The sequence below is a fragment of the Hemitrygon akajei genome, chromosome 23, assembly GCF_048418815.1.
Source record: "Hemitrygon akajei chromosome 23, sHemAka1.3, whole genome shotgun sequence".
NCBI lineage: Eukaryota > Metazoa > Chordata > Chondrichthyes > Myliobatiformes > Dasyatidae > Hemitrygon > Hemitrygon akajei.
The window spans coordinates 19,121,461-19,139,130 of NC_133146.1; the positions used below are offsets into that span (position 1 = coordinate 19,121,461).

At 51.9% G+C, this 17,670-nt stretch overlaps 1 protein-coding gene across 2 annotated transcripts; it reads right to left on the bottom strand.

Moving 5' to 3' along the window:
• Window positions 1-175: 175 nt before the first annotated feature.
• On the bottom strand, window positions 176-16,924 carry LOC140715065 (gamma-glutamyl hydrolase-like). 2 transcript variants are annotated; one of them, XM_073026796.1, is made up of 11 exons: window positions 16,758-16,924; window positions 12,278-12,309; window positions 11,377-11,488; window positions 10,107-10,157; window positions 9,294-9,378; window positions 7,984-8,122; window positions 6,138-6,244; window positions 5,464-5,557; window positions 5,032-5,169; window positions 2,731-2,886; window positions 176-1,060 (listed from the first exon to the last, which is right to left on the bottom strand). In XM_073026796.1, the coding sequence occupies exons 1-10, from the start codon at window positions 16,772-16,774 to the stop codon at window positions 2,774-2,776; spliced, it is 888 nt and encodes a 295-aa protein (XP_072882897.1). In that variant the 5' UTR covers window positions 16,775-16,924; the 3' UTR covers window positions 176-1,060; window positions 2,731-2,773. The 2 variants fall into 2 exon arrangements, with proteins under 2 accessions (XP_072882897.1, XP_072882898.1); XM_073026797.1 differs by lacking the exon at window positions 16,758-16,924 and adding an exon at window positions 15,132-15,392.
• Between the last annotated feature and the right edge of the window lie 746 nt (window positions 16,925-17,670).

Consider the following 17,670-nt stretch of genomic DNA (forward strand, 5'->3'; position numbering starts at 1 on the left):
CCCTGAGAGGACGCATCTCAACACTCGCAACTTGACTGTGCCAGTAGGCAACGTGAGTGGGACCGGCGCCTCGGACACTGAATGTGCGCACACTATAAACACATTGAACCAACACTCTGACTGTAGACAAAGACGTGTTTATATGCACGTGAATAGTTTGTTTTTGAATTGAAACAAAACACACATTTTGCTTCCGCAGATGCTGCCCGAACCACCGAATTCTCCTGTTTTCCCCGATGTTTAATGAAAGAATAATGATTTCTCTCAGCGTTCTAAACCCTCATCTTCTCGCCAGCGTTAAACAAGTTACCCCGCTGATTTTTGGACTGGTTAGAACAGGGGTTCCCAACCTTGGGTTAATGGTAGCGGTCCATGGCAATACCAAGGTTGAGAACCCCGGGTTAGAATGACACCAGATTTCATGAAGAACGTTTATATATCCCTAATGGCGCTTCGGCGCAACTTTTTTTAATTCACGAGGAAGCTGCTTGTTATTTCAACTTCTTTTTTAAAAAAAATTGTGTCATTTTATATGTGTTTTCCTTTTTTTAATATCCCATAATTTAATCGTAGATTTATTTAGTTACAGGCATCTAAATCCCCAGGGTCAGTGGTGGCTTCAAACTGCTGGTCCTGGATCGGTAGATCAGGGCACCCCGTCACGCCGTCGCCCGACAACTGATTCCTGCTCTCCCGGACTCCACCACAACTCCCTCTGTTGACCTGGATCTTTGACATTAAATGTTGCCCAAGATCCTATTCGATTAAAATCAGCTTTTGTCCACATTAATCCTTATGTTTGTCTTACTTTTGTCTACGTTAAATCCCAGTATGGTGTGATCACTGATGTTTTAAAAGATCCACCTTCAACCCCGTCCTCTACTCTCACGGAGCTACACTTTTTAACCTTCCGGCGCCGCTCCCATTTCCGAGGGCCTGTGTCTCCTGGCTCTCCGGCTCCAGTCCATCATTTGACACTCGTATTCACCCTGAGGTCGCCCCTTCCATCCTGGCAGAAATCCTCCCGGAGCCCTGAACAATATTGCTCCCTCGATGAATGCTAAAGGGGAAAAAAATCACCCGTCAAATTCTGGGACCTTGCTCCGTCGAAGCGACATGCTGGATCATTCTCGCGAGATGTGCGGTTGCCGTCCAAATGCTCGGTGGTTCCGAGGGAGGCGTGAGCGGACCGGCCTCTGATACAGACAGTATTCTGAGGAGTATGGGCGACAAGGACACGGTGAGCACGAAGGTGGCTGATCGCCGCTTCATCTCCCCCTCCCCCTGTTAGCTCTGCTCTGGTACTAATCGCATCCACCATCTGGGTAAGATTTTTTTTAAACCTACAGCACAATACAGGCTCTTCGGCCCCCAAAGCTGGGCCAAACATGTCCCTACCTTAGAAATTACTAGGCTTACCCATAGCCCTCTATTTTACTAAGCTCCATGTATCTATCTAAAAGCTTTTTAAAAGACCCTATCGTATCTGCCTCCACCACCGTTGCCGGCAGCCCATTCCACGCACTCGCCACTCTCTGAGTAAAAAGCTTTCATGACTTTTCTTTCTGCTTGCGGGCGACCGCGGCCACACCCCGATACAACGCCGAGACAAGCGGGCTAAACCAGGTGAGGAGAGCCGGCGGGCCTCATACCCAGATGAGATAGGGACATGCCTTTTCTAGCATGGGAAGTCAGCTCCGGCGGGCTGGCCAGATGAGATCTGCTGTGAGATCCAACGGCCGGGGAGGCAGTTCTCCGCGGAAGCGAAAGGCATGGCGAGGCACAGGAGTCACGGCCATCCACTGCAACCTAGAAAGAGCCCAGCTTTGTGACGACCGCTGGTACCAGTGGACTCGGATTTCCGAGGTTCAGAGAGTGGAACTGCCCCAGTACAACGGCGTTTCCACTTCAAAAGCTCCCCAGCACAGGTCTCCTGTCGTTGTTGGACACGACGGACAACACACACACACACACACACACACACACACACACACACACACACACACACACACACACACACACACACACACACACACACTCACTCACTCACTCACACACACACACACACACACACACACACACACACACACACACACACACACACTCACTCACTCACTCACTCACACACACACACACACACACACACACACACACACACTCACTCACTCACTCACTCACTCACACACACACACACACACACACACACACACACACACACTCACTCACTCACTCACTCACTCACACACACACACACACACACACACACACACACACACACACACACACACACACACACACACACACACACGCAATTACAGTGACTAACACAATCAATAATACTAGAAATTAAAATGTTCTCATCCCTGTTAAAGTTTGCATTTAACCCTTGCGGTGCCCAGTGGTCCAGCAACACCTCCATAGTGCCGGTGGACACCTCTTGTTCCCTCTCCACGATGACCGGGCACGGACATACCCCCGGAACATCGCTCCTACGCCGGAGCGCCTGGCCATGGATGGGATCCGTCTGCAAGAGCTTCACAGCTGAAGTCCTCGTTTGCATTCAGAGTTATAGATCGGTAGTCTCACATCAGTAGGGATGGTAGGTCACTAACCCAATATAGGTGACCTGCCCTCCACAGAGAACGGCTTCTCTGTTCCCAGGGTTGTCCACCGCCAGCGTTGCGGGGGTTTAAATTGGAGGACGTTTCGTGCTCAGGCCGGAAACCTTACCTCGCCCGCGCACAAACTCCATTAGATATCCACGTCAGGTCCGTCAAAATAAGTAGACGATTCGGCAATCTGTCCTGTCCACTGTGTGAGCGTATTGATCAATGAGTATAGAGTCTTCCTCTAATTCGTCCTCAAAATGGTGGAAGTTTTTCCTGGCTGTGGAGAGATCATAGCAGGGATAAATAAGTAGGCGGTAAACACCAAGACATGCGACGAAGAGTCATTGAAAGTGAGTTCATAGGTTGTGGGAACAGTTCAATGTTGGGGTAAGTGAAGTTACCCCTTCTAGTACAGGAACCTGATGGTTAAGGGTTAATAACTGTAACTGTTCCTGAACCTGGTGGTGCGGGTCTTGCAGCTCCTGTACCTTCTTCCCGATGGCAGCAGCGAGAAGCGAGCGTGACCTGGATGGGTGGGGTGGTGGTGGTGGTGGGAGGGGGGGTACTTGACGATGGATGCCGCTGTCCTGCGACAGCGTTCCATGTAGATGTGTTCAATGGTGGACAGGGTTTTACATGTGGAGGGGCGGGTCCGGCGTCCGGTGTACAAATTAACCATGGACAAACGGCTGGTGAAAGTAACTTTGAGCTTTTTGGAGATAACAGGGAGGGTGATGAATGTCGAGCGTTCGGTGAAGTCTACAACGCGTTGGCGAGCGTCCACCTCTCGGGTTGACCAGGGGAGTAGGAGGGCAGAGGAGCCAGAGAAGATGGTAACTGGGATGAAATTCGCAGTGGGGGTAAGGACAGTGGAGAGAGGAACTTCAGTGGGTGGAGGTCCAAGGGCCGTGGGTTCAACAGGGCTTGGAGCTTGGATCCCCGAGTTCTGTGAAGTGTAACAATGATTTGGATTTTAATGTAGGTATCATAGTAGAGAAGTTTGTTGATAGTGTCATGGTGGCGAGGGACGTCGGGCTTCTGTATTGAAGAAGGCATATTGGGGTACGTCAGGGTATAACATATAAGAGCAGGTGGGTCATGATAGAGAATTGTGAAACGTTTGTTTTACCACAGTTGCGATACTGTGGTTAAAAAACCATAGAGTTCGTAATACGGCAGTTTTATAAAACTCTGGTTAGACCACACTTGGAATATTGTGTTCAGTTCTGGTCGCCTCCTTATAGGAAGGATGTGGAAGCTTTAGAGAGGGTGCAGAGGAGATGTGGCAGGATGCTGCCTGGATTAGAGACTAGGTCTTATGGGGATAGTCTGAGCGAGCTCTTTGGAACGAGGGAGAGTGACAATTGACTTAATAGAAGTGTACAAAATGATAAGAGGAATTAAACGATCAGACATTCCCATGGAGAAAATAGCTAATACGGGGGCACAATTTTAAGAAGATTGGAGAAAAGTAGAGGGGCTGTCAGAGGTAAGTTTTCTACACAGAGGGTGGTAGGTGCGTGGAAAGCACTGCCAGTGGTGGTGGATAGGGGATATACTAGGGGAATTCAAAAACACTTTCGCACACGTGTGAAAGATCGATCTCAGAGCAGGATAACAGGTGGACAAAACACTGCGGGCCGAAGGGTCTGTACTGTGCACGGATTCACTGGGGTGCAGCGTGCCAGCTATGAAGAGAGATTGGAGAGGCTGTTGGTTTTCCTCGGAGCGTAGAAGGCTAGCGGCGGGTGTGGTGGGGGAGTGACGGCGAGGGTGCCTGGGCCTCCATTCTTTCTGCCAGAGGGGAACCCGTGAACACCGCAGCTGAACTCTCGCTGCCCCTTCTTCTTCCTCTTAAGCCCATCACATTGTAGGAATATAGGCCGCTGACAGCAGCTCACCCGTCCTGGGACAGTCTGTCCCCAGGTGTAGCCCATTTTCTTTGTGTATCTCCGCCCCCAGGGATGAAGTCCCCGGAATCACTGTTGGCGTTTCTATAGCTCTGGGATTTTTACGGGATGGCGTTGCTGTCCTCGTACCCGATCCTCCCCCTTTCGCAGCCGCACTGGAGACCGTCCATTTCCTATTGGTCGCTTCCTGTTTCTGCGACAGTCTTTGATTCCACTCACTGCTCGTGTGTTTGGTGCCTCTTGGGATAATTTGTTACTTAATGTATGCCATGCAGAATAGGATAGGCCGGGTGATATTTGCTGCACCCTGACTTCACCTTTCCGTTCTGCCTCCACCCAGACGCTAGTGGAGACACGATTGATCACTGCTGACGGATACACAGACCAAAACGTGTGTTGATCTCCAGGCTGGACTCCCTAAGAGGGTGATACCCCCAGCTCTCCTGCCTATCCCCCCCACCTCCTACGGGCAGCGTTTTAAATTGACTCAGAAAGTGTTTCTAAAGACCCACCTTCACTGACGAAGAACTCGGCCATTAGGTAGGAAATCCTGACTCCGAAGGAACTGTGTGGAATATCCATGCTCTTGTTCCAGAAGTAGCGGTTCGCTTCCGGGTGCCATTGTGTGCCATAAATTGGATATCGGAAGGCTGCAACGGCAGAGAGCGGCTCAGTTGGATACACTGCGCCCTGGAAGTAACGGCGAGTTCCTTAGGGGCCCCTCTGAACCAAACCCCGGGGCCTCGCCCACCGCAGCTGGAGATCCCCGGGCTTTATTCTTCCACCCCGCACCCCCCCCCCCCCAACCCACCTCCACACCATACCACACACCCTCCACCAAACTGTGTCGATCCAGGCACCGGTGCCCGAGAGCAAAAAACCGCACCTTTCAGTGGGGCGGTGGAGCAAGGCCAGAGGTATGGTTCCGATCCGATTACACCCACCTTCCATCGTCGAGACAAAGGCGACTCCCTGCCGGTCAGTGTTGGTGGAGATGAGTCGGTAGAACGAGCTCAACTTCTTATTCGCTTTGAAGGTCTAAAATTAACCACCGCGTTAGTCCCTTGGGAGAATAAACCCTCACACAGTACCCCTCCCAGGAGCCGGTCATCCCTAATCACCCCCTGTCCCACTCACACCCCCTCCCCACTCGCCAGCTCCACTCTCACTCTCCACCACCTGTCTTCCCTTTCCCTCCAGCTCCCTCTGTCGCCCGACAGCCTTTCCCTTAATCCCCTCCCCTATCCCTAATGTCCTCCATACTCCTCCTGTCTAACACCGTAACTCAAAGCCGCCTGCTCCCCAACAGCAGTCCCCACCCTACCCCCGCTCCCCATCCTCCTCTCCTTCGCACCCTCTCCCCACCACCACTCCACAACCTTTCCCTGCCGTCAGCCCCACTGTCACACCTCAATGCCGCTCCCCATACTCTCTCTTTATCTCACCCCGGTTCCACCCTCCTCTGCCCGTCCGATCTCCCCCTAACATCACCTACCCCCCCACACACACACACACACACATACATACCGTCAGCCCCACCCGCTCTCACCACCCTCCTCTTCCAATCCCACCCCTCACGACTGCCAAGGTCTCACTCACCCGCACCCCATACCCTTACCTCCAGGGTGACGCTGTACTTGTGGAAGTTACCGGTCAGCGGTGTCTCTGATAAAACTCGCGTCGTCTCTGGGGTGAAATTTCTAAACATTTTACATGATTTCGCTTCTGAAAGGTAACGAGACGGAAATTAATACTTGGTGAGGTGTTGGTGGGGTGGGGGGGCGGACAGGAGTGGGGGTGGGGGTGAACGTAACGGGAGTGTGGGTAGAGTACAGAAATACAGGAGTATGAGTGGGGTAGGGGAGGACGGTACAGGTGTGTACGTGGGGTGACGGGGGACCGTGTAGGTGTGTAGATGTCTTCCTTTGATCTGATGAGTGAGTCTCTTCTTTTGATCTGATGCAGTTCTTTTATCTCTTGTTAATTGGCCTCAGGCAGGGGCCGAACCAGACGAGAGAGAGGCCCTGAGAGGGATTTAAATTGAAGGTTGCGCGAAATGAGGTCGCCTTGTAGTTGGGAGATGGACCCTGGTGTAAAGGGGTGGGTGTGAGCAGAGTCCCGGGACGAGTGATCCATCCTCAATGAAGAATGAAGTGAAGAAGAATGAGGTGAAGATGGGGCCTGAAAGCCTGAAAGCACGTACCGCCAGGCTCAAGGACAACTTCCATCTCGCTGTTGTCAGACTATTGAATGGCACCCGACTATAATAAGACGGACTCACAGTCTACCTCGTTATGATCTTGTAGCTCATTGCACTGCCCTTTCTCTGAAACTGCATTCTGCATCGTTACTGATTTGCATTGTTCTCCCCCACCCCCCACCCCTCCATGACTCTGTAATGCAATGATGTGTATGAATAGTATGCAAGGAAAACTTCCGGGTGACAAGGCATCCGTTAGTCTCGTGAGACCGTGGATTTGCGCCTTGGAAGGTTTCCAGGGCGCAGGCCTGGGCAGGGTTGTATGGGAGACCGGCAGTTGCCCAAGCTGCAAGCCTTCTCATCTCCACACCACCGATGTTGCCCAAGGGAAGGGCACTAGGACCCATGCAGCTTGGCACCGGTGTCGTCGCAGAGCAATGTGTTGTTAAGTGTCTTGCTCAAGGACACAACACGCCGCCCCTGCTGAGGTTCGAACCAGTGACCTTCAGATCACTAGACCGATCCACGTGCCAACAAACTAACAAGTTACCAACTTAATAAAAACACAAAATGCTGGCAGAACTCAGCAGGCCAGACAGCATCTATGGGAGGAGGTAGTGACGAAGTTTCGGGCCGAAACCTCGATGAAAGGTTCTGCTGAGTTCTGCCAGCATTTTGTGTTTTTATTTATTTCCAGCATCTGCAGATTCAGTCAAGTTACTAACTTAGTTTACTAATTCTGAGCGAGGCCGCTGGGGAAGGATACCAAAAGGTGTCGTTCTTCCCCCGTGAACCGCCTGATTCTAATCCCGTGTTCCGGACGCTTGGGATGAGGTTTCTGTACTAAGATCTTTGGACCCAGAGACAGTGAGTCCTCTGCTGTTCAGTTTATCCAATGGGTTTTCGGGGAAAGAACCAGATGGTTTGGAAACTGGCCAGGAAGGTGGATCTGGAGATATTAGACTTCAGGGTTAGAGTGGCAACTTTCCTGATGCTGTTTACATCGAGCGATGCCCCTCTCCTGCGCACGCCCCACGACCCCGCCTCCTCGACCACCCCTTCAGTTGCCACGCCCAACCGACCACGCCCCGCCATAGCCACGCCCCCTTACGCTCGCCACGCCCCGCTCTAGACCACGCCTCTTCCATGGCATCTCCTCCTCTCTGCCCCCCCCCCTTTTATCTTGACCACACTCCTCGGCCACGATCCGCTGGCCTCACCTCCCTCCACCCCTCACCCCAGACCCACTCCGGGCGCTCCCTACCGTCAGTGAAATCCAGCGGCAATGCCATGTTGTTGCTGTCCGTCCTGCTGAGCAGATTCTCGCCGGCTGTGAGGGCCGTCAACAGCTGGTGCCCCAGGCATGTCCCCCACACCGGGAAGTAATCGCCCTGGTCACAGGCCTGCGGTGGAGAGAGATGTGACAGTTAGCCATACACCCGTCCAGACCCTGCCCCAGCCCGGGGAAGCACTCATCGGATCCTCATACTCTGGAGCCTGGCTGCTAACCCAGTGAACCCCCATCACGGCACCAGAGGGGCACCAGTACCCCTTCCGTTACACACCAGCACCATAAACAGACCGAGCAAACGGAGCACAAAAAACAGCCCATCCTCATTATCCCAGCCCGGTCTTCCTTCACCCCGGGCCTGCGTTCCTTGTTGAAAAGCCGCCCATAGAATAGCTGGGTGGCGGTGGAGAGATTTAAGACAAACTGGACAGCCGGGGTCTTCCTCATTCGGGGATTGAATCGGGGTGCGGAGTCAGAGAATTGGGTTCCTCATCCGGACTGAGTCCTAATACCGGATCCAGAATTTCTCTTCACTTCCAGATGCTACCCGACCGCCGAAGACTTTTTTCAACAGATTGAGCTGTCGCCCCGGGAGTGGTTGGCTTGGTTTTGGGCAGACCGTCGGGTGCAGACTGGCAACACACACTGCTTCTGCAGTAACTTCGCTCCCTCAACATCGTGAATCAAAGGGCGAGGCCGAGGTCTGACCTGGCCCACTCTGACGGGCCACTAAACAATCTGGGGCCCTTCCTCGGGTTCATAAGACTATAATACCGTCAGACATGGGAGCTGGACTAAGGCATTCGGCTCATCGAGTCTGCTCCACCATCCCATCATGGCTGATTTATTATCCCTCTCAACCCCATTCTCCAACCTTCTAAGAACCTGTCAACCTCCGTTTTAGATATTCTCAATGACTCCACAGCTGTTGGTAGCAATGAATTCCATCGCCCTCTGGCTAAAGACTTTCTCCTCTTCTTATTCCAAATCTATCTCCCTCTATTCTGATGCCGTGCCCTCTGGTCCTAAACTCCCCGCGAAAGGAAATACCATCTCCATGTCTACTCTAGGTCTTTCAAAATTCGATAGAATTCAGTGAGACACCCCACCGGCCCCCTTCATTGAGGCATCAAGCAGTCCTTATATATTAACCCTTTCATTGTCGAAATCATTCTCGCGAACCATCTCTGGCCCCTCCGAAAGGAGCAGCATACTCCCCTCCCTCGCTTGCCTGTCTCTGACACATAAGCACAGACCCCCCCCTCCCCCGACCCTTCACTGACCTCCAACGCCAGCCTGTAGAAGATGCCGGCCACCCGAGCGAACTCGGAGCTCTTGAGATCAACGGCTCCGCCAGGGAATAAGATCCTGAGGAAGAGGTGGGAGTGAGCGTGGCTTCATAACACAGTGTGCAGCGGCTCGAATGACAAGGCCCTGGTGGTTAACTCCGGCGGGGGAAGACCTGGACACGGCTCGCCTGTGTGAGAGGTCGGGATCTCAAACAGTGACGCCGGCGCATCAGTCAGTCCCGGCTCAAAGCGGGGAGGGCGGATGTGGGGAAGCACCTTTTCGAAGGGCAGGCAAAGCGGAGGAAAGCTGCCCCCGTGGGAGGGGCTTTACTGACAGGACGGTTGCTGCGGTGTCTGGGCGACTGCTCCTGGGACGAGTAAATGACCGTTTGATAGAACCTGCGCGCTACGCTCAAACATTGGAGTTAACAGATGGTCCGGCCCGGGGGTGGGCGGGGGGAGTAACTTCAATTCATAAACGCAAGAGATTTGGCAGTTGCTGGAAATCTTAGGTAACACTCACAAAATGTTGGAATAACACAACAGGTCAGGTAGCATCTATGGAGGGGAATAAACAGTCGGCGTTTCGGGCCGAGACCATTTATTGAGGCCGGTCGAATCGTTGACTGACGGAGAGTCCAGTATTCAGGATAGGAATACGTGGAGTGGGACCAGTGTCCCAGGACCCAGCCAGGTGGCTGGAGCGCCGTGCGGACACAGGGACGATGAGGGTGGGGTGGGAGCAGACCTTTCGCGAAGATCAGAGACAATACAACGAGGAAGGGCGACGGATGGTCAAATACCTACCCATTTATTGAGTAAAATATTTTTTCATATTCAGATTCACTGAGAAACAATCTGCAAGAACAACGAACGACTTTCAGTCACAGCTAGTCAACGCCCTGTCTCAGAACAGCCACATTCTCCCCTTCCTAATTCATCCCAGACTAAACCCTATTTATCACCCAACTCTCATCTCCTGGATTAGACAATATCCAAACTGTTCCCCAATCCAATATCAGTTCCCAAACCCGCCCCTCCCCGAACACAACCCCCACTTTCCCAGCGCCTCTCAATCCGACAGAGTACAGCAATGAAAATCTTGTTGATAAAGTGATCAATGTAGAGTCGCAGCAGTCAATTTCAACACAACAAAGTCACAGCTGACCTTACCACCCACCCATACTGTAACCAAGACCTTAACTGTCGATCACAACTCTGTGCCCAAGCAGGGGTGTCAAACTCATTTTAGGTCACGGGCCGGATTGAGCAAAATGCAGCTTCATGCGGGCCGGATCAGTCAGACGCGTGCGAACGCAGCTTTCGTTGCCTCCGTTTTTTCAGCCTGCTCTCATGTGTCTCAGTCTCTGCTATAACTACAAAGTGTTTCACTTTACAAATTCCGTTTCTTATGAAGAAGACTGCCGAGCAAGACTGCCGAATAAACACTAAAAACCCTGAAAACCTGGTACCTGAATAAACTCAGCATTAGCCATATCATACGTCATAGGCGCTTCGATTACTGGTGCCAGCTTTAATAGTAATTAGATATTATCTCGCGGGCCAAAGATAATTCCACCGCGGGCCGGATTTGGCCCGCGGGCCTTGAGTTTGACATATATGAGTTATAGTAATGTCAATGACCTACCGCTTTCACTAACAGGTCTCCAGTACCGATTCTCAACCAGCTACACCGCCCTCTGCTCTTCATAGAGTCGTTGCTAAATCTGCTATCAACCAATTCAATGCAGGGTTTATTTGGGAGTGGGCGGGGTGAGATTCCACACCGCTCCCCGCTCCACCATCCACCTCCGTGCTCGCCCCACTGCCCTTTCATCGACCCTCCCCTTTCCTCGCCCTCCTACTTACTCATTCTCCCATTCACTCACTCCTCCTCAGTCTCCTCTCACCCTCAGCCCAGCAGTCCCTCACTCCTGCTCTTCTATCGCTATCTCACTCTTTCACTCGCTTACTCGCTCCTTTCATCCCCTCGCCCTCCCTCTCATTCCGAGTCTCCCCCACGTTCTCGGCAGGTTTAAGACCACCACCTGAGTGAGCTCTATGGGGCAAGACTCACCTGATCACTGCCACTCTGCATCCGGCCGATTCCAGGTGTCTTACATTGGAAGAGGACACGTACGTCTGGGCCATCTTGGACAGGTGATCCACCGTGTGCTGGGCCAAGATCCCTAGCGTAAGAGGAAGCGTGAGAGAGAGAGAGCAAGCGCCAGACGACCCATATCTCAAAGGGAAGATCTGTCCTCCTGTCACTGAAGGAGGCTGTAACTCTCTGACAGACGGACGTTCTGTCAGGCTAGAAGTTCTCCAGGGACAGACACAAATACATCGTCCGATAACTTGGCTTCTGAGGCGCAAGACATGTTCACTAGGACTGTGTTCGGAGTGAAGCTGCGCCGGACGTGTTAACAGTCTATGGCCTTTCGCCTGAGAGGGAGAAAGCGGTGCTGAAGCTGGTTTGATAGATTCGGCACAACATTGTGGGCCGAAGGGGCCTGTTCCTGTGCGGCACTGTTCTATATTCGAAAAAGAATTCTTAGTTTGGCTTGGGTCGGACAGAATGTTTCCTCGAGCAGGGAAGAGTAAAGCCAGGCGCTAGGGTAACTCTAGAGGAAATCACTGCAGATGCAGGAAACCTGAAATACAGCAGGAACTGCTGGAAACACTCAGCAGCTCAGGCAGCGCTGGCGGAGAGGGGAAAAAAAAACAGTTTCAGGATGATGTTCCAACAGCTGGGGAGATACAAGGATCCACCAGCCCGAGGGAAGATAACCCTTCCTTGTCGTCAATAGCTGTCCCTCAAAACTTCATCGTTCTGTGTTCTCGCTGTCCCTGCTCCACGGGACTTGGTGAGACCGCTGCCTCGGGTAGCCCGCCTACCCCCTCAATACCCACCACACACACTCCTGGAATAATCACTTTCGGAACATCAGCACAGTGAAAGAGCCAACATCACTCACCTATTATGGGCCGATCATTCAGGATTCTTTCCCTGTGGAGATTGAAGAGAGTGATTCTGGCTGTGTGTATCGACTTTTTTTTTGCTTTATATATACGCAAAGTTTACTCGATGACTACAATATCAGACAAAAGTATATATATATATATATATATATATATATATACACACACACACACACACACACACACACACACACACACACACACACACACACACACACACACACACACACACACACACACACACACACACACACACACACACACACACACACCTATATAAACACACCACGCACAGCTTCAAATTACTATCCGCAACGCAACCGAGCCCCAGAGGCCCTCGGCTCCCGGAAATTCCGCACTCTACCCATGGCCACCGCGTGCTCCTTCTCCAGGGAAACCGGGCACAGATGGAACCCCGGAAAGTGGGATTGGGAGGGCAGGCAATCAGCTTGAGCTGTTCAGTCGTCTGTCCGCCGCCTGGAGCTATGAATGGCCATTTTAGCCAGGTCCAGGAGCAAAAGGGTCAGGAGGTTTTCCCGAGCGACACCGCCACCCCACCGTGCCGGGTGACTCCAGGTTAGGAGCATGCGGCTGGTGTGACCGGGACCTGAGAAGCGGCGCGTTCTCAACACAGCCGGGCGGGTGCGCCTGGAGCACGGGCGTGGTCCTGCATTCGGCAGGGTCTTCTCCACATGAGATGTTACAACAGGGCCACAGGAGTGTCCGACCACAAGAGGCGAATCGGCCCCTCATCCCCTGTCTCATTCCCTGCCACCCCATACACCTACACACAAGGTTCACTTCCTATGACCCTACATTTCCAAAGTTGTTGTGTTCTTTTTTTCGAACTTTTAATTCTCGGCGGTTCGGGTCAGATTCAAACTTCCTCAGAAGCTTGTGGACCCTGGACCGAGAGATATTAAATGAAACTGCCCCGGTCACCATGCGGAGAAGGGAGGGGGAAGCTCCATCATTCCGGAACCATGACAGTCAGCAGAAGGGAGTCGGTGATCAACTGGCACGCGCCGACTTCTCACACACCCGAGGGTGAGCTTATTAAATGGCCCAAGAGGCTTCTCCTAACATGAATAAATTACTAAAGGTGGGGACGCAGCACGGCCAGATCCGTGCCCTCAGCCTCTGGGGCAATGCCCCGACCCACTGCGATCACATGGCCGCATTGCCACCTCACCAGTCCACGTCCGATTCTCTTTTATAACTTTTAACCCTTTATTAGTTAGATTAATAAATGAATACACAACTACATGGTATAATCCGACATCAGACATAAAATTGGTTGCCCTGCGGTACTGCTCTGAGATGGTACTACCCCAATAAGACTAGAGATCCGAACAGACAGATAAAACTTGTTGAGCTATTCATACAATTATTGGTTGCAGAGGGCTTTTAGACTGTCTCGGAAAACAGGTGGAACCTGTGTCCGCTGTGCCCGTCACGGAAGAGGCTACGCAGCATCCACACCAGGACCACCGGACTCAAAACCAGTTACTTTCCCCAAGCAGTGAGACTGATCAACACCTCCACCCACTAACCCACCCCTCCACACCCACAACCACCACTATTTGATTTTTTGCTGTCCGTCTCTTTTTGTACCGACTCTCCTGTACCTAGCATTATGGACATACAATCAATCGATGAATATAAGCTATCTTAATGTATTTATATTTATTGTGCTATTTTTTTTAAAAAAAATTGTGCTGCATCAGATGCGGAGTATTTCGTTCTCCTTTACACGTGTGCACTAGAAATGACATTAAGCAATCTTGAATACACTACATCTCCCCTTCACTACAGGGCAGGACGCTTGCAGCCGGCTGTAATATTTTCACCCTGCCGGTGTCAAATTAAGTTTGCAGTTAAGTTTTGAAATAACTGAGGTTATTAATTATTTGTGACGTTTCGGTTCAATTACAAAAACGGACATGAAATCAATAGATGGGTTTGTTCTGTAGAACACCCTGATGACTAGAGGAAGAGAGCTTCACACAGTCTACCCTTGAACTGATGTTCACCCATAGATCATGATGTTCTGATGTTCCGTCCAGAGATGAGAACGTCAACAAGAGTGGAAGGGGAAACAGTCCGAAATATCGACTGTTTACTCTTTTCCATAGATGCTGCCTGACCTGCTGAGTTCCTCCAGCATTTTCTGTGCATTGCTTTGGATTTCTGGCATCTGCAGGTTTGAAACAAAGGAGGACCCCACCATCCCACCCATAGTCTTCACCCATCAAGCACACGGCGACTCTCCGGGCAGCGGCCAAAACCAAGGCGTTTTCCCAAAGGACAAATGGTGGTTTTTCACGGTTCACTTACTATCAGCTTCCCTGACAATCCTAACCAAGCGTTGGCGAAATGCAATTGGACGGTTCCTACACAGAAACACCAGACCTACACACCAGCAAATATGCACACAGACAGCAACAGCGAGCAGGATAAGTCGCGTACTGTGGGTTAACTAGCCTGGACTGATCAACACCGGGATCTAGAATCAGACAGTCTCATTCACCGACTCCCATCTTCTGATCCTCAATTAATGACTCCCCTCCCCCCACCACAAACTCCTACCAGTCACGATCCCACCTTTTTTAAACATAACTATAAAATTGTATTAATAACACATACACACAGGATACAGGAGACATTCAATATTTACAAGACAGTAAGTACACTCAAAATAAAATATGGTTACTATAGTCTATAAAAGGAGGGCGGAAACGGCGAAACGGCGGCTCCTTCGCTTGCATCTTCGGAAACTGCTCTATTTCCATCTTTAATATCTCCCCCCCCCCCCCCCCCCACCTTTCAAGATATTTTGAAGATCCTGACCTTCGATTCTTTACGGGAATGGGACCTGCTCTCGGGGCCTCAGGACCGGCCGCTTGTTGATAGCCCAAGGACGTGGCCTGGAAGACGAACGCGTCTTAGGGGTGCCGGGTTTTCGTGGCTCTGGAGACGGGCTGATCCAAGGCCGGTACCCCGTCAGAGGTGTCGCAGGAGAACACGGAAGATCGGAAGCAGCGGGCTAGCTGCCGTGGGCAGAAACATGAGGGTTTTTTTTGGGGCACAGAGCTCGGAAAAATCGACGCAACAGATTTTTAACACCAGAAATCAGCGAGCTGTCCGTAATGTCTCCCCTCTCGCTGTGAAACAGGGGTACCTCTTTTTTCCCTATGAGGGAGAGGGAGAGGGAGAGGGAGGAAGAGAGAGAGAGAGAGAGAGAGAGAGCCTGTGGTATGTCGAACTAGCGGGTGAACGAGTAGTTCTTGGGGCACTCAGTCTGTGTGCTCGGTGGAGGGCGCTAATGCTTTTGGGGTGGGGTGGGGAGGGAGTTCATTGCCTTGCTACTGCTTATGCGTGGGAGGAGGGAGCTGCGGGGGGGCTTGCGGTTCTAACGTTTGACTGTCATTCGTTCTTTGTGACAGTCCTCTGTTTTCGTGGATGTTTTCGAAGAAAAAGAATTTCAGGATGTATATTGTATACATTTCTCTGACATCAAATGTACCTATTGAACCTTATTGAAAACAGTCAATACCCCGGGGCGCCCCCGCCCCCGGAAGTTCCTCACTGTACCCATCACTACCGCGTACTCCCTCTCCAAGGACAGCCGGGCGGGATCGTGTCCTCGGAAAGGAGGCGGGCAGTCGGCTCGGGCAGCGCCCACCGCTTTCCGCCGCTTAGACCCGTGAATGGCGAACCTGGCCAGGCCCAGGAGCAAGTCCGCCGGGAGATCCGCCTCACGCCCGCCCCTTCCGAACTGCATATGAGGAGCGCGGGACCAAAGCGCAGCCAGAACCCCAGCAGCAGCTCCCCGGGAAACCCAGAGGGGCAGCAACCTCTCGCATTCCATGTACCCATGGATACACTGACACCACCACCTCTCTCCACTCCAGATCCCTCTCCACCCCTACCTCCTCACCCCTGACCGCTCCCCACACTCACCTTCCTCCACTCTGACCCTCTCCTAACATTGACCCCTCTCCACCACCACGCGCCAGACATGACCCATCTCCAGACCGGACTCGCTCCCAACGCCTCAATTTTCTCTACCCCTCATCTCTCTCCATTTAACCCGCTCCCCTACTTCACCCGATTTCCTCATCCCTAACCCTGGTGCCCACGCCTCACCTCTCCCCGCCCCAACGTTCCCTCAACTCCTGAACCCTTTGCACCCGGACCTCCTCTCCACCCCCTCCCAAACTCTGATCCTTTTCAATCTCGACCTCTCCATTCCTGTCCATCTGCCCGCCTCTGAGCGACCTTGGCCCGCAGGTTAACCCACCCTATTGCCCTCCCATCTATCGCAAATCAGTCGGCGGATGTACTGATCTGGCCAATCTCCCCCCTCTCAGTGAAGAGCGTCTCCCATTCCTCGCAGCGACCCCGTGCCACACGCAGTATACCCTCGCCCGTCAGCACCCGTTCCAGTGGGTACAGATCATACCAGCCTCTCACCTGGTTTGTCCGTTCATGGCTGTGGTCCCTCAGTGGCAGCACCCGCTCCGATCAATGGTCTGGGCACAGGCTAATAGCAGCTTAAAAACCTCCCAAACCAGGACATTCCGTGTTACACAACCGCCCGAGGAAAACCCAACGAAACAGTTTAAACCTTACTGCACCCGTTCACCAGACTCCGAGACGTCGTGTGGGAAGTCCTAAGGATTACGACAGAGAAAAATGAGTGCGGTTAACTCAGTTCTTAGGAGCATATGATCCCGTCGCACCCTGATATCTTGCCTCAGGTGGTTGTCACTTTGTAAAACTAGCAAAGAGATTGATTACAAAAACAAGAAAATCTGCAGATGATTGAAATGCGAAACAACAAATAAAAAATGCTGGAGGAACTCAGCAGGCCAGGCAGGACCTACAGAAAAGAGCAAACAGTCGACTTTTCAGGCCGAGACCTTTCATCGGGACCGTTTCGTCCATCGAATCTACGGAGGATCGTTAGAGATATCTCTGGGAGTAGCGAGCAGGGTGGACAAAGGAGAAGCAGTGGATATAACTTACCTGGATTTTCAGAAAGCATTTGATAAGATACCACACTGAGGTTGCTTAACCAGATAAAATCCTATGGCTAATGGCAGATAGGCAGCCAGTGGGAATAAGGGGGGTGGGGGGTTCTGGTTGGCTGTTAGCGACTAGTGGCGTTCCTCTAGGGTCTGTATAGGGAGGCTACTTTTTACATTGTCTGTCAATAATTTGGATAATGGAGTGGATAACTTTGAGGGAAAGTTTGCAGATGATATGAAGATAGTGGAGGAGTAGGTAATGCTGAGGAAGTGATGCGATTGAAGCAGGACTGAGACAGATTGGAAGAATGGACAATAAAGTGGCAGATGGAATACAGTTCCACGGACTGCGGTGG

What these genes read in the sequence shown, in the direction of transcription:
- LOC140715065 (XM_073026796.1), bottom strand. An exon ending in GAATGATCGGCCCATAATAG is followed by an intron (nt 11,489 to 12,277) that starts GTGAGTGATGTT and finishes CTCTTACGCTAG; the next exon opens with GGATCTTGGCCCAGCACACG. An exon ending in CTTTGTCTCGACGATGGAAG is followed by an intron (nt 5,170 to 5,463) that starts GTGGGTGTAATC and finishes CTGCCGTTGCAG; the next exon opens with CCTTCCGATATCCAATTTAT.